Source organism: Varroa destructor, unplaced genomic scaffold (assembly GCF_002443255.2).
Source record: "Varroa destructor unplaced genomic scaffold, Vdes_3.0 BEIS01000564.1, whole genome shotgun sequence".
NCBI classification, from domain to species: Eukaryota; Metazoa; Arthropoda; class Arachnida; order Mesostigmata; family Varroidae; genus Varroa; species Varroa destructor.
The window spans coordinates 1-22,083 of record NW_019212017.1 but is presented as its reverse complement, the minus strand read 5'-3'; the positions used below and the strand labels follow the sequence as shown (position 1 = coordinate 22,083).

Genomic DNA, 22,083 nt, shown 5'->3' with positions numbered 1-22,083 from the left:
CGACGACGACGACGACGACGACGACGACGACGACGACGACGACGACGACGACGACGACGACGACGACGACGAGATAGCTAGTGAGTGCGTACGCGCTACTGCTATCTCACTATCTCCACCACTAGTGAAGCTCACAGATTTACTGTGCTTAGGCCGACACTTTGGCGCTTGTAGGAGTGTGCGTTCGCATTTTGAGGGGAGGAGAGAAGAAGGGGCGCTGCGGAGAATCGTGGGGGAAAGTGTGAGTTGTTAGCCTGAGTTGAGCTGAGCTGCTTTGAGATAGCCACCAGATAGGCCATCGTCGTCCTGCCGAGCCCCGCGCCTACACACGTGGATACCGCTGAGAGGGAAGCATGCAAGCCAACGGGGGATGGACGGTAATCAGAAGAAGAAGGCACGACTGCCATCGGTCTGCTCATCCAGGCCGCCGTTCCGATACCGTGCCTCCCTTAAACACCCGTCCCTTGAAGTGCAACCAGCACAATGCTAGCAGCAGCACCGCCAGCTTAGTTGTATGGAGGCTATGAATTGGGGACAAGGCTAACCTGGGCTTAGCAGAGAAATAAGTTGGTTTCTTTGGCAAGGCCACATCGACCCAAGGGTAACGCTGATAAACGCCTAGATATCTACAGCTACAGAAACAGCTATTGCAGAAAGGTAACTCTGGTTGTGCCGACCGACTGCCGCCACCGCCGCTTGCGTGCGAGGGGTCTGTTGTGTGGACCGCCAAGAGACCTACTCGTACTTTTTCTCTCTTCTATGATTTACTACTAGTTATCAAGGTGCATGACGGAAGTCTGAAGACGAGCTAAACTCTATTTAATAATTGCACTTCCACCTCTTATGCCACCATTTGCATCAATTTCTTCAGGATCTTTGACAGTGGTGCAGTCTTTAGCGTACGATATCGCTGCAAGCAGTTACGCAACACTCGATTGTGGACTCAAACCATTACTCCCTGGTTTATCGGACTCGTACCTTCCTCATTATTTAGAGAGTTTCTCAGGATGGGGAACAGTTGCAAATCAGCTATAAAGACGGTTGTATCATATTCGCTCTAGCTTGTCTTTTCATTTACTTAGATATAGCAAACTTCAGTTAAAAAAAAAGTTGTATTCGCTTTAATAGCTTCACATTACTATAAATATGCAGGGTAATTAATAATAATCATAACAGTAACCCATGCTCTTTGGGATACAAAACAGAAGTGAGATGCTGTCATTGGCAACGGCGCATTGGTAGACTGATCACTATACATTTCTCTAGCTAGAGGGAAAAATTTTTTAGACGCTCTGACTTTTTACTATTCTACATGTTTGGGGGTAGCACAAGCCAGTATAGCATAAAGTTACTTTGACGTTGCCACAACGGTTGACGCATCAGTCCGCTTGCTTGACTACATTGCCAAGACTCGTCGGAAGTCGCAACTTCTTTGTTGTGCGTGTGTGTGTGTATGAATGTCGAAACGTGGATGTCGATCGATGCTAGCCGACGGCAAGGGTGGCTTTGTCGCCGCCATAAAAGGAATCCTGGCGACCACCTTCGGCCGAGTCCAACATCTGGAGTTTGGGTGTGCCAAGCCTGTCTATGGGTCTGAGCATTGGACCGGGATCTGAGGAGGACTCTGTTATCGTTGTTGTTGTTGGAGAAGGGAGGGAGCCCCGGTTAGGTCCTACGAGACAACGCCCTAGTCCTTGGTCCCCATGCACTACCCTTCAGCTTCTTCGATAGGTTGGCTGCTTGGTTGGTTGGTGTTTACGTCTCCTGCAGGGTAAGCTGCAGTTTGCGCCTATCCGCTCGCCTGCCTAACTGCATGCCAACTCAGTTTCGCTGACCACTGGCGGCTGGTGGTCAGTAGAAAAGGCTGAAGTAGGTCGGTCGCTCAACGTGTTTAGCGACCATGCAAACCTAGAATAAAGGCACTTTGCTGAACAACTCTTCGCATCCCACGCTGGTTTCTATCCTCACTTCGCATATAGCAGAAATCGTCAAACGAAGGCCCATAACAGCAAGCACGAGCCCTCTAAACCCCTGCAAGCGCTCATTTGAGCTACTGTGACCGCATTTTGCATTGGCCCCATCGAGCTGCTACCGTTGCCCCCATTATCGCAATTACCCCCGTACATATTCCTTTTCTCTACCCCAAACCATTCTGCCTGCTCATCCTATACCGGCAGCATGGTTGGCAGGCGGACATGCGAACGAACGAGGTAGCTTGCTTGAGAACGACCGTCGACTCTGGCAGCTACTGCCGACAGCAGCAGCAACTCGCTACTGCGCGGTGCAAAACGACAGGCGAAGTCCGAGACCACCGCCACACACCCCCAGCTATCCAGCCACATCGCACAAGCAGCTACCGGCTCCACCTTCCGCCTAGCCAAGTGGAATTTTGGTGCTGTAACGGCTGCCGGTGCTGCTGAAGCTTCCGCTGGGATGTTGGAAGGAGAAGCGCGCGGAAAGTGCGCGCGCCAGGGAGAGGTAGAGAGATAACATGCAAGAGCAGAAGAGAACCGACCGAGCCGAGAAGAACAGAGCAAAGAACACGCAGCGGCTCGGGTGGCCGTACCCATTGGTTAAAAGGAGAGCAAACGGGGAATGGAGGGGACAGGCAAGCAGAGCAGCCAGCCAGCTAGCGAAAAAAGGAGCAGACAAGCAGCTACGGCAGGAACGGGGACGACGAAGAAAACAACAACAACAACAACAACGCAGCGAAGGAACAATTGATGCCACTGGAGTAGCCGATAAGTAAAGTGGTAAGAAAAGGGAAAAAAAGACGCGTGCTATCGGGTAGTAGGCTACCGCCGCTGAACACACACAAACATACAGGCGGATGGCACTCGCAGGTAGCTGGAGATCCTGATGAAAGCTAGCAGAACAACTTGAACAGCTGCTACAGCTGTTGTAACACCTACATCTAACCAGCTATGATCGGGCCGATTGCATACGTTTGATCAAAGAGGGATCGAGAACCGCTAGAAGCAATTCGCAAATCAGCTAGCCGGAAACAACATTATATCGTATGATGCAGCTGTCTATGCCCTATGAATAGTTCTGTAGAGCATACATTCTGTTCTCTTTTAACCCATAGTGACAATTCCGTCTTTTCGTGCTGAAACGATCCCCGGCGCGTTTCGGCCGATGGGTTGCGTGTCTACTATACTATAAAGGAGAGAGAAGAGCATAGATCGACTGACCGCTAAATGCTATTGCTGTTTATTGCCTACAGTTTGTCCCTGATAAAATGCTTCGTTTGTGCAATCTAAATTTCTATATCTTCACTTGTAAAAAGTCGTTGTTTTGTTAAACTTTTTATTTTTTTCCACTATTCTTCTTCTCCACCACTATCACAGTTGCTATCGTTGTTTCACGATCATTTGTAGGCATCGATAACACGTTTGCGCATAAAATCATATGATATCTCGTCGTCGACTTGCGACTAATTTTGGCCAGTTATATGCTCAGCCGTAAGTGACCTAAAGTCGGTCATATTGCTATTACTGTTAACGAAGCTGCTTAAGCTCTATCGTTCTTAGTAAAAATTGTCGACCACGACCCAACTGCAATATTCTAAGTGCAACACCTTTGAGTGGTCTATACTTTGTCGAAAAAACAGCTAGAAATGGGTAGATGTTAAAGCTGACATCGAGTCATTGATTTCTTCATGTGCTAACGAAGAGCTTAGCGATTTATAGAACGATTACCTATCGTCAAGTTTTTTTTCCCATACTTGTTGTCTTTTTTTCCATACTTAAGACATCAAGTTGGTAGCCAATGCAACTTGTGAGATGCTGCATAAAATTTAGATTCGACGTTTTGTTCCCGTGATGGTACCTACTAGTAATATGGGCGCATGCCAGCTAGCTCTTCTGCTCGTTTGTATGGATGCTCTTCGAGAAAAAATACTTATGACATTTAATTGGATGTCTAGCCTAGCCCAGAGAATACTTAATAAATTGAGTCATCGTCACCGTCAACCTTGCTAGGCCACTTAGAAACCACTAAATACGAGCTAAAGGTTGTTATGTTTTATAGCAAGCAATTAATGTTCAGACATCTAATACGTGGACATGCAGATAGACGGCTAGACCGTAGAGAAAATGCTCCCTCAAAGAAAAGCCGAGACCTACTACAATGAAAGCAAGATAATAGCGCCAAAGAGGTATCAGTTCTTGGAAGGAACAATTTTTTTTGCCGATGCTAGCTGCTGTTATACTTGTTTTGCCTGTCTGCTCAGCCGGCGATCAGGCTGTCGTCTGTATTTGCGACCAGGATTCGCTCTAGATGACGATAGTGCTACTGGTAAATGCACCGTCCCGATCCTTGCGAAAAAGAGCGCGGCCTCACAAACGCTTTATGGCCAAAGCCACAGAGAACGCATAGATGTAGTTCACCGCGAGTGTGAATGAGTGAAGCAACAACGGTGGCCGATTGGAACGTTATGGGAAAGAAGATGTCCTGTCAGCTACGGAGCGGCGGAGTCGGCGTGCCAGTAGCTCTAGTTGCTAGAGCGCCCCCATGGTGAACTGACAGCATTACTTTAACAGAGGCTTCTACAACAACAACAACAACAACTGCTGCAGTCATTGCCATCACCCACAGTATCATCGTGACGTTGCCATAAGATGGCAAACCTTCAACACTAACCCGCTGCTCACAGTTACTTGTGGCAGTGATCGTATGGCAGTGTAGGTAACCAGCAATGCCAGAACCCCTGAATGACAGCCGGTCGGACTCGCGAAAGCGTACCACGTCACTGACTGGAACAGACCAGGCCGAGTTAAGCTTCCTGGCAGGCGGACTAGCAGTAGGATGGCGGCTGAAAGCAGGGCAGACAGGCGGGCGGTTAAGCAAGCCAGCAAACACACTGACTCGCTAAACAGGATGAAGCTGTTCGGGATGGAGAGAAGCTCGTCTAGCGAGCTAGCTAGCTGGTTGACTGGAGGTTGCCGCTCGACTGGCCCCTAGAGTCACTGGAGTTCCCTCAGCAGCCAGCCAGCCAGGGACCGGCCAGCCACCGACTGCTAGACAGGCAAGCAGCCATCCTGTACTTGGGCCAGCTTGAGTCGGTTGCTTCCGTCCAACCACTAGCAGTAGGCGGCGATGGTGGTAGTGGCTCCTGTGTGCGGCCTGCGACCTTCGGCCGAAACCAGCTTGGTCGTTCGGTTGTACTACTCTGGCTAACGGGTGGGTCTAAACGGGGGTCATGTGTATGGGTGTGTAGGCGTTTGGGGAGTGTAGGATCTGTGTGTTGACGGCAGCAGTAGTGGCGACTCGAAACAGGCGGCTGGCTTAGGCTGTGTCGTGCTGCAGTGGTGGTAGTAGGACCTAGGGAGCACCGAGGGAAGTGAGGGGGTAGTAGTAGTTGTAGTGGTAGTAATAGTAGTAGCGTGTGGGTGGAGACGGACGCAGCTAGCGAGAGGAGGAAAGAGGGGGGAAGGGCTTTAGATCCCGCGACAGATCCCATAGTGGATGGAGCCTTGCCTCAAGGAGGACTCGGCCGCTTTCCTAACTCGAAGCAAGACCCCGAAACGAAGAACGGAGGTCTTAGCCCCCGTCCCCTCTCAGTCCCCAACTGCCTTCCACTTCTCAGCTCAACCCGTTCCCCCTTTCCACCAGGCCAACAGCATTGGGCAATGCTCCCCAAGCAGAGGGCCTTCTACTCCTACTACGGAGCTTGTCTGCAGGACTCACCAGGTTGCCGGTGCGAGCAGCACGGTGAAGCAGGGACTCCTCCAGTTGTTCGGGAACTACGGTCACGGGTCCCGCTGCTGTGATCGGTGCTAGCTGCGAAGGTGAACTCTGCTGCAGTGGTAGGCTTGAGTTCGCAACCGAGGAGGTTGCGGCTGGCTCATCCCACTTCTGTAACACCTGCACGGCTCGCTTTTTAGGCTTTATGTTGGCAATTCCTGGGATACTGGAGGCGATACTGTTGATAGTCTGGCATGCTTCCTCGGGAATGTCAGGTGAAGCTAGTCTTCGTTTTTTCGGATGCAAACTAAACTTGAAATCTGAAATTGCACCAAGATAGGAACTATTAAGAAACCACTGGTAAAAGCGGATCTACTTTATTCTTTTTTGTCAGCTATTATTATTCACCCTAACAGGACACGTACGGCCATAAAGCTAAAGTCATCGCAGAGTTACACCTTTTTTAGTGACAATCCCGGATCACGTATATCTTATAGGCTGATAGTACAATTTCGGTGTCTGTCAACGATATTAGTTGCAACCCAACTACACGTCTTCATGCAGGTCGATACAAGTTGCGTGCTGTATTTAGTTTTTGCGTAAAAATTCTGAATTGCCATATGTATATGTACTGGGTCTGGTGTAAATCGACCCTTGCCAAGATAAACGTTTATATCGTTGAACTGAAGATAATTAGCACAGGTTCGAAAAAGATGATGATTGGTATAGAAAAAAGAACGTAAACAAAGTCCATTGAAGGCTCACGCACTGGTCATGGTGGACCCCCTCGTATTTTGCCAATAGTCGTGGCGGTGGTGGTGAGGGTGGTTTTTGCTACGTGGTGATATTTATGGCAATGCTACTATGCAGAAGGGAGGTTTATTGTTGTTGTAATAAAGATTTCATAATAATAACGTGTCAGCTGCTAGCCGACGACAACCAACGATGTTTCTCGGTCTCGCAGTGTTCTGATATCGATGCACATCGCTAAGCCCTCCCTGATTCCCGTTCGCTCTGAGTGCGGAGTACCGGTGCTCTTCCCCTGTTAGATGCTTCGGTGGCTGCCCGCTCGATGGTTCCACGGCGGGCGTTCTGTCAATCCTGTCTCGTGTCTCAGCTTTCGTCTTCGCTTCCGTCGAGCGACTGCCCTGACTTGAGCTGCCGCTTTGCAAGACCCCAATCGTTGCTTTTCCCTCTGCTGCCTCAGCCATCCTTAGTCCCTTTTGGCTTGTGTCCCCTATCCCATTACTCCCTCCATCCCCTTCACCATCTAACCCCAATGCCGCTTTGTCGCGGCTTCTCCATCCCACTCGCCAGCCGGCCTACTTGCCTGTCTGTCTCGCTGCCTTCACAGTGCCCCATCGCATCACCCCTCCAATCGGCAAGGCAACAGTGATGGCTGAAACAGCAGCAGCAGGAAAGCAGAGACTTCGCTAGCTCGGTTCGTCTTTGCATCGCGACTTGACTCTCCTTGCTGCCCCCGACGTTCCCTCTCCCCCCCGGTAGCTCAGTCGCATGCCCGTCGGCCTGCCCGCTCGCTGCTCGACTCGTCTGTTTTGCTGCTCGCTGCCTCGTTCGCCTGTCGTTTGCTCGCTCGCTCACATACTAGCCACCCCAGCTCCGTTGCAGCCGCCGCAGCTACTACTACCGCCACCGTTGCCGCCGATATCACTTTGTGCACACTCATTGGCTACAGCCAAGCACCTAGCTTGGTTGCTCGCTCGTCGCTATTCGGCTTCCTCGCTGCACACGGCGCTGGGTTTCTCCCGCTGTCTGTTCTGTTGAGATCCTCTTGCACAGCTCTGGCTCTCTTCCCCGACACCACCCATCGACACCCCCTGCCCAATAAGGACGCATGCTGGTAGTGGTGGTGACGGCGACAGCAGCGGTGCTTTGCTGCTACGGGCGCGGAACCTCTCTCAGCCACCCACCTCGATTGCGCCGATTCTACTGCTGAAACTGCTGCTACTGCCGCCATTCCCCCAGCAACAGCAACAGCAGACAAGTAAGCAAGTAACCTCCTCTCGCTCGTCCGAACGCCGCCCGTCCACCCGCATCACAGACAGAAAGACACCCGCCCGCCCGCTTTGCGCGTATAGCGTTTGCTTTGCTGTTGCTCCGTGGTGGTTGCCTGCTGCCGCCGCCGGCCTCACCATTACTGCTGCTTTATGACACCGGAGCAGGGACTCAGTTTCTCGTAGCCCTTATTCGATACTCCAGCAAGAAGTTGCTGTTACAACCACGCGTGTGGCTTGGGGCTGCTAGTCTCCAGAGAGAACGAGCGCAGCGTCACAATGGCAAACGGGCAAGTTAGGAGGACGAGGAAGCTCGCAGTCGACAAGCGCTCGCCGAGCAGACAGGCAGACGAGCTGGCTTCTGCGAAAAATGGGACGACAAGGTGGGGGATCGTCGTCATCGGTCGCTTGCTCGGTCTCTCGATCGCTCGGCAGAGGGTAGGAGGCCGCCGTTGGGACAGGGGTGGGCGGTTCCGTCAAATTATTCGCCTATCTCACCGCCGCCGCCGCCGCCCCCGCCGTCCGCCTGTTACCTCGCTCGGCGCTGCTGCTTGGTTCGCCGCCTGTGTCTCTGCGCCCTTTCTCTCGCTTTCTCCCATCTTTCTCCGCGTCTGTATTTCTCTCTTCTATTCGCTCGGTCCCGCTGGCTGCTTCTCTGGCTCGCCAAAACGGACGGCTCAGGCTTGAGCAGGGTTTCCACGCTCTGCAGACGGGCCGGAGGCTGCTGCTGGTGTCGGAAAGACGAGGACGAGGGATGAAGGGCGAAGCAAGGCAAAGAAAGGATGATGATGCTGGTGGTGGGATGAGACCAGGCCAGCCAGCGGAGTGTCAGGAGCCAACCAGGGCAACGGGGTGCGGGTACTGTGCGCAGTGGGAGGGATCAATGACAAGCCCGCGGAGCAGTCCTAGTGGAGACACAGGAACAACCCGAACCAGTTTCTTTTCACACACGCACACATACGCAGCGCACGGTTGCACACACGCACAGCCACCCAATAGTCGGACAGTCCGTCGGGTCCTGCCTGGTGATGCTGGGAAACAGTATGCGAGTAAAGCTAGAAAGTCCACCATACGCTATCATTTTTGAAGCATGCCCAAAAGCTTTCTGGGAGCCTCCCTGTGGTCTTAATCGAACCTATATGGCATGCCGCTTGGACCTAAGGACTAAGTCCTTGTTCTCTTTTACCCTGTATCATCCGGCACCCCATCAGTCTTGATTTTCTTGCCCCTTTCTGTGTCGGTCAGTCGGTCCGCTCAAGAAAAAGACGATCGATTGACTTCACTACTGCCCTGTTCGCCGGTACAGCCGCCTGCTATACCGCTTCTGCCCATTCCGTAAGCTTTTAGTCTGGCTGCTAGGCGCGCCTGTTTCTTTACTTTTACGCCGAACGTGCCTACCTATGTTCTACAGTAGGTTCATATAATGCTGTTTATGCTGCGACATCGGTATCGGCAGTTGCTACCCGGCCTAATCTAAGGACCATGGCGACCAGAAGCACACGTTGTGGGTTAGGCTATAGAGTCTCCGCGTCATGTCCGTGTACCGGCGCTGATAGAAGCAATGGAGGGATGGGCGCTCCGCCTGACTTACTTCTACTCAGTCACTAGAGGAGAATTTTGGCCCAGGGAGAGTACTTTGTACGCTACTGGTGTTCCTGCTGATGCGCAGTCGTGTAGAGTATTGTCTGTTGACAGATGCGCGACCAGCAGGGCGTTAAGTGCACTCATGGGGACAAGTTCCCGCCGGTCGCCCTCTATCCGCCCTTCCTTTCTCAATGACCCAGCGCGGCTGCCGTATCCACCCCGAGACGCGTCAACGATCGGTCAGTCAGTCATATGGCCAGTCACATCGTTTCCCCCTTATTCACCTTACCCCCCTCCCCCTTCCCCTCAAAGTTCACTCTGATTTCGGCGCGACGCTATCTCTCTGTTGAACCTACCACCAAGATTAACCCGCCATATATATATATATATATAGTGTATATGTCAGTTACCCAGTTAGCGAGAGTTTTGTTGTCGATCCGCAAGCATCACTAGTGGGACCGCGAATCGTACACGCCGATCCGATCTGGCATCTGTCTATAAGTAGTAGTCATAATGAAAGGGAAGGATCTGAGTGCCGCTGATTAGGGTGTCCCGTGATCAACTAAATTTAGTCTTGTTCATATAAGAAGCGCTTATCTGTACATTTACATTAAGTAATAAATGATTATTGGTATTCCTGTATCTGTGTTTGTGTATGAAGGATGTGAATGTGTGTGTGTGTGTGTTCCATATGAAAGTGGGTGTATTAGAATACGCTCGCGACAAAAATTGTTGAACTTGAGATGGACAAAATGATTGCGTTGCACTCCAAAAAACTATACCATCTGTGAGTAGTGCAAATGTAGCGTCCTAATTCATGATGTGGGCAACGCGAATGCTCTCCGATGATGTTCGCCCACTCTCTCCGGACTCGCCGCTAGCCCTAACACATGTCCACCTCGTCATCATGGTCCGTTACTTCTGCCGCTGCTTTCCGGGCGCAGCAGCGAACTTAAGTGTGTGGGTGGCTGCGTGTGTGTATTTCGACAGCGGCGATGGTCGAAAAGACAGCAATTGTATAGCAAGGTTGATGAAACATTTAACGGCTAGAAACGTTGCTGCTATTGAGCCAGTCATCGTGCAATGCCTACGACCGACTCGATCAGCACCTTTGGTGCACCACTCCTTCTCCTTCTCCTCCTCCTCCTCCCCTCCTCCTCCTCCTCCCCCCTTCCTCCTAAATTATTCCAGTGCGCGGTCGTCACTTTAAAGATGCGGCTCTGTTCAGTTGTCTAATAGTTCTAGCGCCATAGCGTAGAAGTGATTTAGCTATTGTGAAGCGAACGTAAGTTCAGTACGTACCTTTAGCCTCCTCATCCTTAGTTGCGCTGCACTCACCGGCGCCTGTGACTGCCTGAAAGGAAGAAAAAACCGAAGGCACCCCTTGAGTAACGCCTGAAACCTGTCTAATAGCCTGGCACCAGTTCTTTAATGTGGAACCAGTGACAAACGGCCAAATTGTTGACACATGCCTTTACAGCCAATGTTCGACTTGTCGGCATGCATCGCATATGCCTCAACCTCTTTTTAGATTTTTCAGCCGTCTCTAGAACCGTCCTACTTCCCGCAGCTTAATGCAGTCTATAAAAATACTTAAGATAGTCTCTCATAGGTGAAAATGAAATTATAAGAAGCGGATGATTTCGTTTTTGTATTGGACTCGTTGGTCTTTTACAGGCAGCCATCGGTGCGCATTTTCTGGGTTTTTAATTCGTCCGCCTACGGTCTTCGCTGACCGCTCTTTACTCTGCTTATTCTTTAAGGATTTGCACAGGTACGAGACAGGACGCCTCTTTGTTTTTCTCGCTCTCTTATTGCCGTTCTATCTGGATATGCCATTAACAATCCTTCTCTCTTCTAGTGCCTAGGACAGTAGTATTTCATGCAAGCGAGACTTGCCTCAATCGCCGCCTCATTCTTCTCGCGCATTCTGAGCCATGGTAATTTAGCTCGTTTGGGGGGTGGCGATGGCGGGGGTCAAGGGTATTGGAGAACGGAGAAAGGGGCCATCGTAGTCCCGTTCCGTCACCCTTGGAGGCCCGTCGGCGTCATCTCACCGCAGAGTGAGAGCAGCTCAATGGGGAAATCCTCCGGCCATCGCGCTGTCCCAAATATATCATGGCGAGCCGCGCGCGACCGATCGTCAGACCACTATCGCCGCCACCTCCATTCGGCGACTTCATAAAAAAAGGCATGATGAGTCAGCTGTGTGGCGACCAGGAGCAGCAGACAAGGCACCAACACCAGTAGTCGAAGGCAGCCTGTATCGCACCATACTATAGCACTGCCTTTGCCGCCCGTTTTACCACTGCCACAACCGCTACTAACGCCATACAGAAAGCAGGCCAAAGCGTCGCAAGGCAACGGCGGTTGGCAGCGGTGCCGCCGTCGGTTCGTTTGTTCGCAGCACTCACTACTATCGCCACGCCACTCCCGTTACCGCCACCGAGGCCGCTAGCTCTCGGCGGCCCTTATTCCCCTGCCCTACATCTTCTCTTCTTCTTCTTCTTCTTTTTCTCCGCGCTTCGCTCTGCTCTGAGCTTGCTTTGCCATCGCCTGCTTTGGCTCTCCGAAAAGGAAACGAACAGGCGCGCCGGCGTTACACCCTCCCCTCCCTTCCCCTCCCCTCCCCTTCCTACCCCTTCCCGATCCACACTACACAGAGCAGAGCAAGTCCTTTCTGCAGTGGCAGTAGCAGTAGAAGCAGCCGCCGCGTAAACGCCCTCATCCCTAAGAGGAAAGGAACTGAGAGAAGCAACGGTGGAGGGGGTAGTTGAAGGCGGGTCGGGAGCTCGGTTGGGTGGCTTGCACTGGGGTAAATCGACAAACCGCCGAGACACTTGAGGTTGGCGGAGTAGCCCGCAGCAGCCCACTTTGCCTGTTCCTGCGGTGTGCTGCCACTGCTGCTGTGGGAGCCCACCCGCGTGGAGTTCCCGTTTCCCCATCGTCGTTGTCGTTCTCCTTTTACTCCTGCTCACCCCCTTACACTGCTGCTATCCCCCTCCATACTCGGCCCTTTCACCCAGCTTACACGGCCACGCCATCGCCATCGTGCACTGCACAACGTAGTAGCATCGAGACCAGAAACTGACGGCAAAGAAGCAGCACAACTCCCCATCTGCCTGTTCACAGTCGCCATTCTCCATTGCATCGTTGTGCCGTTTCTACCGCCGCCTGCTTGCTCACCCGGCGCCCTGACAGCCGCGGCCTGCAGGCAGCGAATAGCCAACCACTACTCTATCCCCCCTCCCCGCGCTTCGTCCCGTTAGCCTGTCGTCCCCGCATCGCTTCTCCGTTTGCAGCTGCAGAGGCAACCCGCACTACCACCCCCCGCCGGCACGAACAACCGCGGCCGTTGCCGCCGCAGCCTCGTCCGCCGCCGCCGCCGTTACCACCACGACCACCGCCACCAGTAGTGCGACTGTCAGCGGCGGCGGTTGCGGCCGTCGCCGCTCCTGCGGCATCGACACTGGCATTCCAAGTGGAGGCGCTGCGAGACGCGCAAGCGGTACTCAGAGGGAAAGGAACGAGGAACAACATAGGGCTGGACCATCACTTCTACTACTTCTACCAGGACCATTGCGGCCGCTACTGCTGTTACCGTTATTCCGCACGCAACGCAGGGCGATGGCACGGCAGGCCGATGGCAGTCTGCCTAGCTGGCTCGCTGTCTGCTCGTCAGCCTGGTTGCTTTGCTGCGACTCAAGGCGGCGCGAAAGCGAGCAACCAAGGAAAGGAGAAGCAGGCCGATGGACCAGTCGCTCGCTCGGGGCGAGCGAAGTGCGAGAGGGCGAGGAACGAGCGGGGGAGCAACGGGTGAGCAACGCTGATTGCGAACAGCAGCCGGAGAGCCGCCACCGTCGACCTGCGAGACGACCAAGCTGGGGGCCATCGTCGGAGTGGTGCTGCTGCTGCTTTCTGCCAGCCACTAGCGGCCCTTCTGCCGTCGAGTAGAAAGAAGGGATCGCTTTCTACAGCTGTCTTTGCCCCTCACGCGCAGTCTGCTGCTGCTGCTGCGACGGTGGAGGGGCTGGTAGTAGTAGCGATGGCGAGTAGGAGAGCTCAAGTATGCGCTACCAGCGAACCAGTAGCAGCCGCAGAAGTGGCGACGGCGATGGCGGTGGTAGTAAGGTGAGGAAATGTACGTACCGTCGTTGAATCGTCGGGCTTGCTGAGAGCTTCGATGTTGAACGGCGTTTTCTTGGGCTTGCTTGGCTTGGTTGGCGTGGGGCAGCCAACGTCGTCCTTCCACGGCTGAAAGGTTTTTTCAGTTTTAGCAGGGGCTTTTGGTGCAGCCGCTGCCAGTTGTGCCTGTACCTGAGGCACCGGCTTCTGAGGTGACGATTGTGATACGTGCGGTTTGATGGTCGACCCCTGCGCAATACAACATCAGCAATGTCAGTAATAGTAATAATAACAGAAATATCGATAACAAAGGTCGTACTTGTTATTTGATCGAATAGCAGATGTGTGTTCGTTTGCTTGCCCTTCCTTACGACATAACAAATCATATTCGTTTCTTCTGTAAAAATGGTTATTATCTCCATGAGACTCACTTCTACGACGAAAGAGCTATTGTACAGCAAGAAGAAAGAATGATATATGAATGCGTTACCTTCAGAGACAACAACTTTGTTTGACTCGACTGATCTCCTAATGGATCATACGCAACAACAATAATAATCATCGTCACCTGCACTGTCGCTGCTACCGCCGTAATCAATAGTAGCACGGAAGTTGAAAATGCGACTAAGAGGAGCTTAAAACAAAAGCGAAGTCGTAAGTGCACACCTCATCGTTGCGGGGTAGCGCCGGCTCAAAGTTCCTCGTAGACCACAAATCCCCCAGTGGGTAGACGGATGGTACGAACGGGTTGCTAGTGTTGGTAAGAGCACCAGTCTGTGTCGACGGGGGCACTGCTGCCGCCGCAGCGGCCGCTGCCGCCGCCGCCGCCGCAGCGGCTGTTGCAGCCGTTACTCCCGGTACTCCAGCAGCCCCTGCAAGAGCTGCCTGTAGGCTCCTTGCTCGAAATACGGCGACAGGGTCGACGAGCGCGTGGCAGGAGAACATGAGCGCTGCCAGCTGCTTCTGCTGCTCGAGGAAAGCACTGCTTGTAGCGCTACCGTCACTGCCGCCACTGCTACAGCTAGTGGTAGTAGTAATGCTGCTGCTACTGTTGATGTTGGTGCTGCTGATGCTACCAGCTGCTGCTGCACCGGCCGCTACAGCCGTTACCGGCTGCTGGTTTAGTCCCAAAGGAGCTGTCTTGCTGCTGCAACTGCTGCTGTCAAAAGTTGAAGCCTTTAGCTCGGTAGCGGAGCCAGCGAGACCAGGCGCCCATTCGGGAAACGCAGAGCCGAGCATCGATGCAGCTAAAGCGCGTTGGTGGTCCAGCAGGTCCCGAGCTGCTGTCATTGGGCAGGACAGTGCGCCCAGCGGAGGCACTGCTAGAGGAGGAGTCTTCGACGATAAATCGAGCGGGAATGTAGATGCGCCTTCGGTAGGCCGTGCCGGTGACCGGGTTGCCCCAGCATTTCCCAGCGCGGCAAAAGGAGAGGCAAACGAATAATACATTCTCACGTATTATTATTGTTATTACTGTGGTTACCAAAAGAAGACAAGAATCTGCGTTCGTTCTTCCTCTACTCGTTTGCTCTTTCACTCCTTCGGTTTGAGGCTTTAGCAGGCCACTGCTGCTACTGCCGCCACCGATGACGCTGATGCTCACTACTATAGAGGAGCCACCCTTGTAGTTTTACTGTCTAATTATTGTTTCCTGAAAAAAAAAACAGCAACGTTTTGTTAGAAAGTCGCAATTTTTCCAGCGAATAATGACAAAGAGTCGTCGTCGTATACTCTACTTATTATCGTCTTCTAAGACAACATTCTACGAAACAACATTCAACGAAATCCAAAGCGGATGGATGCGGCGACGTTTACAATCGGGCTGGCTCTGTCTTTGCCCTATGTGCATCGGTACTCATTTGTCTGTTTTGTTTTGTCTCCCTATTCAACCATCTAAAATTTCCTTAGAGCAGCTAGCAGCCAGCCATTAGTATGTGATCATCGCCAAGGGCAACGGATAGCCGTTGCCGAAGCGAAAAGCTTAGCCGTTTTAACCTGTGGCTGCGAAGTGTCCTTTCCCGCTTGGTTAGGTAAACCACCGCCAGGACACCGTGTCTACGATACATTTATCACAGTGTTACCGGTTATGTCGAGTTGCCAGGCAATATCCATCGTCATCCGATCGGACAATAGCTAAGTATAGGCTACTTATTATATGGTGCATGTTAGAACGCTCGTTGTTGTGATGTAATCAGTATTTGTTGTTACTGCCATGTCCGGCATCAATTTGCTGCGAAGTTGGCGAGGATGATCAATTTACGATTTATTTTGATTCTTTCGGATAGGGAGTTCCGACAACTCAAACCTGCACCTATTTTTGCCAACTTTCATTCGAAACATATAGTCTCTACAAAGACATACAATTTCCTAACCCTATCACTTTCGGTTTCACACTCAAGCTTCCCTCGTTGGTCATTGGCGTCATCACCCAAGTCAACTCAGATTAGTAACAGCGGTTTACTCGTACAACTCAGCAGTGAGCCGTCTGTCGCGCGCTCTCCAGCGCATCGAATCAACCGAATGAAAGCCCAACCGACCAAAAGTCGAATCGTTGCGCCATCGTCTATAGCTATTGCCTACCAGCACCACTTAGCATAGAAAGAAAAAGATATGGAAATCGAGAGTTGGAGCTGAACGCCGGCCGAACTGTATGATGAGCACGAGCAGATCGGAGCGGGCTATTTACCCAGACAGTACCAGGACCGCCACTAGCAGCAATCGTCCTACGACTTCGTGCAGCCTTCTGGTAGTCATTGCCTGACTTACGACCGCTCGTTCGATCGTAGATTGAAGAGTCTAGAAAGCTGGTCTCAACGTTTGCTGCTTGCTGGCGGCTGCTATGTTAGCTTATAGCCTAGACAGGCCTGCTGACACAACGGGTGTGGTGGTCCTGGTGCCGAGTGAGGGACGATCAGATCTCTAGTGATCCCTGCTTGCTTCCCACCCCTTCGCGATACGATCCCCTTTACCCTCCCCTTGCTCTTTGACAATCTTCTCCCCTTCCTGGCACCACTGCTTCGCGCGTTCGCTTACTCCCTGCCTATCTGCAGCAGCAGCACGGCGGTGCCGACGGCGATAGTAGCGGCAGCAGCGCAGACGAATTCGATCGGCTTGGTCACAGTTCGGGCGGAGCAGGTAATCAGCCTTCAGCAGCCAGCTGCTATTTCCCGCTATGAAGCTATCCAAGCGCCGGAAGGGGATTGGGGTTGGTGGGGGTCTCAAAGGGTGCCGATGATGGCAGCCGTGCGGCGGCGATGGTGAGCAGTAGACGAGCAGCAAGGGACTCGCCATCACCGCTGATGTTAGTAAGGACCTCAACATAAGCGCGGTCATTGGCTAGGGAACACACACGATAACCTAAGAGTAGCAGGCGTTCGAGAAGAGGTCAACGGAGGACGTAGTCCGCATAGCATGCCAGTAACAATGAAAGAGGCATAAAAGCGAACACTACTAACTAATGTGGGAGCAGAAATTACATATTTCTCAGCTAGCAAAGAATACGGAAACAACAGAAAAAGTTATCGGTGACTGCATGATAAGACGACTAGGAACTTCGACCGAATCTATTTTACAGAAAAGGGTTGTTTACTCAGGTGCGATGAGGCCAGCTACCGTTAAATGAAAGTGCTACCAGGTGTCGATTCGTAATTGCCCTGCATCATTAAGACGACTACTCGTGGCCCAGAGGTAAAACAGAAGCAGTAGAAGCTTGACGGGATATGTGCGCTCCGATGGTCGTCAAGAATGCATGTGACCAAATCAAGGGCTAAAATGCCACCTGATTCCTCGCCTGACCGCCGAGTGCCCAGAGCAGAAAGCAGTCGGTGAGTGGGTACGGGATCGACAACGCGGGTCGAGATCGCTACTACGTGCCCGCCAATTACTTAACTTCCTCTCTGCTGGAGGCTGGAAGGAAGGCGGCAGCGGTGCTTTGGGGCCGAGTGGGGCTGACAGATCGCAGGAAGCACCGCCGTCGGCTGAGCTGGATTGATGCTCCTAGTATGGCCACAGCGTGCAATCAGTCGTCGCTATCTTTCGTTCGTTCGTGCTGTTGCCGTTGTTGCTTTTGACGTCATCGTCGCTGTCGTCGTTTGCGCTCACTGCGCGCCGGTAGCCAAACTCCGATCTGTCCAAGCGGACAGCGCTGCCGATAGCTCCACGTTCGGCCAAGCATTACGCCGCCGATGCCAGCCTTCAGACATCCTCTGTTCGGTCCTTTCGTGCAGTTCGAGGCAGGCCAGCCCTTCTCTCTCCACGTTTGATGTGTCCAATCCCCCATCGGCGTTTCCCTCACAAAACAAGCGCCAACCAGCGTGCCAACCAGCTCAGGACCGACGGGCTACCGAGCCAAGTATGGCATGGCACGCGGACGAGTAAGTGCCTATAGCAGGCGGCTACCCTTTACAGTAGTAGCGTGCCTCCCTTTGCCAAACTGATCCCCGGCCCGTTCTCCTGGTGACTTTCACAATCTACCACAGTCCGTGCTGCTGCTGCACTTGGTGTCATCTCTCGTGGCTCCCATTCGGTTCTTCCTCGAGTTGGAATTGCCACATGGAAGAACGCAAGGGCTCGTACCATCTAACGTTGCCTGCTTCGACGGAGCATCACCCGGATAGGCAAAACGCTCGAGCACAGCGCAGTGCCCATGGCCAGCTGCAGGGTCGAGGTTCGTTGGTTGGGTGGAGGCTGCGACGAGGACAACGAATGGGGCCGGGGGTCTGAAGAGCCGCTGAGAACGGCTGAGAGCAGCGGCAACTTGCAGTTCACCCCATTTCGCCCGCCTCTATAGAACCCCTTGCCTTTCCCCGTTACGTCAAAAGGAACCCCCGAGCAAAAGACGTATAATAGTAGCCTGGCACTAGTCAAGCACGCTGCACGCCGTGGAAGAGGGTGGACGAGAGACACGACACCGGCGGCTGCACAGTTGCGCACTGTCTGCGACTAGTCGGAGTACACACGGCCACAATAACGACGACAACGAGGCCAGCACCCGAGCAACCGGCCTCTTGTCCAGTCAGCCATCGCAGGCGGAGGGGGCCGGGGTCCGTTGCCTGCGGCGCTGCTGGCCGCCGGGAGAACAGAAGTAGCAGCAGCAGCACGAGATGGCCGGGGCAGTGACACAGCCTCATGAGCTGATTCCAAGGGGACCGCGTGTGGAGGAAGACAGTGACGATGACAAAGACAACGGAACACGACGGAACGGCGACGGCCTGACACCGCTACTGTTGCTGGTACACACGAAGACGACTACTACAACCTACTCCTATTACTACGATGGCCGAAAGGGGCGAAATAGGACAGTAGCTTAGCTGTGGATTTGACAAAGCCAAGCCATCTGGGGTTGCCATGCTGATAGTGTCGACGAGAACGATCCACACGTTGTACACGACCGTCCGGGTCCGAATAAAACGATTTTAAACGGCTCAGAGGACGAGGTTCAAAGTATAACGAAAGCTAAAAAACGAGTCTTCGTTTCAGATTGAGGATCTGAACGTGAGTTTCTAAGGAGCCTGGCATGCAATAAAATCCTATGTAAGAAAAATGCCGCAAAGTAGGCCACATGACGTGGAGAAAGGAAAAGCAATAAACAGTACAATTGGTCGTTTTGCGGCGAACACTGCTTAGGATAAATATAAATCGCTCATTCAAGGGCCCTAATTGAATTTTTGATTGAGCTTATAATTTTCCGCGGTCCTAATTATATGACGTTTTTAGGTTTACCACAAAGATGCTTCAATAGCTGCTGGTTTAGCCTCCGAAAAGTGTTTAAGCGTCAAATCAAAATGTAAAGTTACTAGTGGATCAATACGCTTTCAAGAGCAACTCACATTATCCATAGCGTTGTGCAGTTTGGCGCATACAATACCGCAACTACCATATATGTATGACACGTACGCACTAATGCTTACTGTTGACAATCTGGGGTCATCGTTTGCCGTTTGGCGAGAATGAGCAAACCGGGGTTTGAGAATGTGTCCTGGAGAGCTAAACTAAAAACATATATGAATCGGTTGCCGCTGGATAGACCCCTTTGTCGATGATCGGCTGGACAAGTTGGTTTCTTTGACGGAGCTGGGGATGAGCCGACGTTGCTGCTGCTGCTGCTGTTCGACAGAGTGGCGCAGCTGGCCACAATTAGAGCTTGTCTGCTCACTAAAAAGGACGATCATCTGCTCGCGCTCCCCCAATCGCCGTTCGTCTATGTTTCTCTACTCACACTTGCTCCCATCCGCCTTTCCTACGTATCCGCATCCCTCAGACGAGAACTCTACTGGCATCTATCGACAGGCTAGATCTCTCCACCCACCTCGCAGTGGCTGGCGAGCAGTAGAGGCATGCTCGAAGAGAGCATGAGTATTAGGGCGAATACGAAACGACCTCCGGTATTCCGACAAAGCCTCGTCCCATTGCATTGGGGACGACTCGACCGACTAGACGACCAACAATCCCTGTCGTCCCTTAGAGGGGATCATCGCGGGCCAACCACCGCCCCTCCCTCGTTGTTCTCCGTCATACCAGCTAGGTGCTGCTGACCTGAGGCTCTAGCGAACTCCGGTGGCTTTGGCCACCTTCTCCGAGCTCGCCCAGAGCCCAGAAGGCCCAGCGTGGCAACCAAGCGTGGCAGCAACGACCAACGCAACGTTGAGTGCAGCAGAATATGTGTCGGGGAGAAGGGCGAGAAGGGCATCGAGCCGAATGGGATGGACAGAGCAGCGGTGGGAGAACGGGGAGTGAACGGGGAGGTGAGTGGGGGCAAAGGCTGTGGCAGCATCGAAGGCAGCTCGGGGTGGTTCACATGCGGTGAGCGCACTTACTCGGCTTTTCCATATCCGACGACTCCCGCCTGCGTCTCTCAGCTTGTGCCCTTCGGCCGACGTCAGCCGGTGGTTTTTATGAAGGACGCCGTGCAACGGTGAAGCTATGGGTCGAGGCGCAGGAAAAGGCAGGGCCAGCCGACTCGCCTTTGGGCGTTTCTGGTAGGAAGCGAAGCCGAGCGGGAGGCACTCGGACACTCGTTCTGCTGGCAAAGCCGCCGCCGTTACTACCACCGCCCGCCTCTCGTTGTCCTGCTTGCCAGTTTGCCTGCCTGACTGGCTGGTTGGCTGGCTTCCTCTTGCGCCCCACGGCTTGAGTTGCGGCAGCAGCAGCGGCTTGAAGGCACTCGCAAAAGTCGCCAGTGGAGCTCGCTGCCAGGGTACCTGTAAAGGCAAACTCGAATACTCAGGTCCACTTTTTGTTCTGCGGCGGCAAGGTACCCTCGGGGATTAAGGAGAAGTGCCGCTCTGCCAAACAGTCTCGTCGTCAAAGTCTGGTGTGTGCCCATCTGGATCACGAGCGCAGATGCCACAGGACTGACGAACTCACACGTGACCAAAGGACATGCCCGAACACATACAGACAGATATATGAAAAAAAAAAAGGAAGAACATCTTACACGTTCAAGCCCTAAGAAACGGAGCCACCAGCAATATCCGATGGCGAAGATCTGAACAAGTTACTAGAGTATAATTTGTCGCTTACCTATTTTTTTCTCTCTTAAAGCCATTCACCGATTATTAGATATTGATCGATAGTGAAAATGCAGTTCTCAAGCAATACGCGCATCCTTTCAGTTCCTTATTTAGACGTAACTTATGAATTTGGGGTGATATTCATTGTCGTACATAAATCATTCAACATCAATTTCTAGAATCCGTTAGAAAGACCTAATTGAGTCCTCCAGTTTCTATGAGGCTCGTTGAGATGAGACGCTTAACAGACTCGCACCTTGACTGACGCATTACAATGCTCGTACAAGAATAGTAGTAGCTGAGTGCGCTGTAATGTTAGCCTAACCGAAAAGAACTTGAACTAGCCAGACGTTTCGCACAGTGTTAGCGGAAGGGAAGAAGGAAGCACCAAGCGGAAAGAGCGTCAAGGTACGAACCGAAATGCTTGCTCTGTTGAGCGCAGCGACCGATAATGAGGGTTAATCCCTTCGGTTTGGAAATACCGGAGGCATCGAAGAGACAACATCCCTAATTGAAGACGGTCGGTCGCTATCGGCGTCGATGCTGCAGACAGCAGAGAACATGCTGCTCTGCCACAGTTCTTCGTCCGATCGGCAAAGTAAGCGTAGAAGCGGGATGGCAGGGAGGCAGGCGGCCCCAAGGGTGCCGCTTACGCGGTCGAGTATGGTCAGCGAAGTCGGGAGAGTCTCTCCAATCGACTTGCCCCCCATCGGTGTACATTGCACAACGACGGCTATATACCGATCCTCTGTTCCCCTACGACTGCATCTGCGTATATAGGCCTACGTCAGTCTGCAGCTGCTCTCCATGCCCATATATATATATATATATATATATAGATATATATATATATAGATATATATATATAGATATATACATATATAGATATATATATATATATATATATATAGATATATATATGTACATATATGTGATCTCTTGTTCAGTTTCAGTCTATGCTTGATGGTCATCGCTATGAGCAAGCAAGCGGACCCCTCAAGTTGTCGCTCGTTCTATAACAGACACAAGAGTTGTGGGGCAGACGAGATGTAAGGCGAACGCTGCCTCTCTTCTTAGAAGAGCCGACAAACCGCCCTCCCACACCGGTCGTCTTCGTTGTCTCCTCTGACTCCCTTTTGTCCTTTTTGCCAGTTTCTTTC

The 22,083-nt window shown here is 52.4% G+C and overlaps 1 protein-coding gene across 3 annotated transcripts; it reads right to left on the bottom strand.

The window, feature by feature from the left end:
* Positions 1 to 108: 108 nt before the first annotated feature.
* LOC111255121 (uncharacterized) lies at positions 109 to 21,666 on the bottom strand. 3 transcript variants are annotated; one of them, XM_086976403.1, is made up of 6 exons: positions 19,241 to 21,666; positions 14,079 to 15,063; positions 13,437 to 13,661; positions 10,590 to 10,641; positions 5,692 to 6,008; positions 109 to 217 (listed from the first exon to the last, which is right to left on the bottom strand). In XM_086976403.1, exons 2-6 carry the CDS (start codon positions 14,859 to 14,861, stop codon positions 149 to 151), a joined length of 1,446 nt encoding a protein of 481 aa, XP_086832529.1. In that variant the 5' UTR covers positions 14,862 to 15,063; positions 19,241 to 21,666; the 3' UTR covers positions 109 to 148. The 3 variants fall into 3 exon arrangements, with proteins under 3 accessions (XP_086832529.1, XP_022672521.2, XP_022672520.2); XM_022816786.2 differs by having other exon boundaries at positions 19,322 to 21,666; XM_022816785.2 differs by having other exon boundaries at positions 20,228 to 21,666.
* Between the last annotated feature and the right edge of the window lie 417 nt (positions 21,667 to 22,083).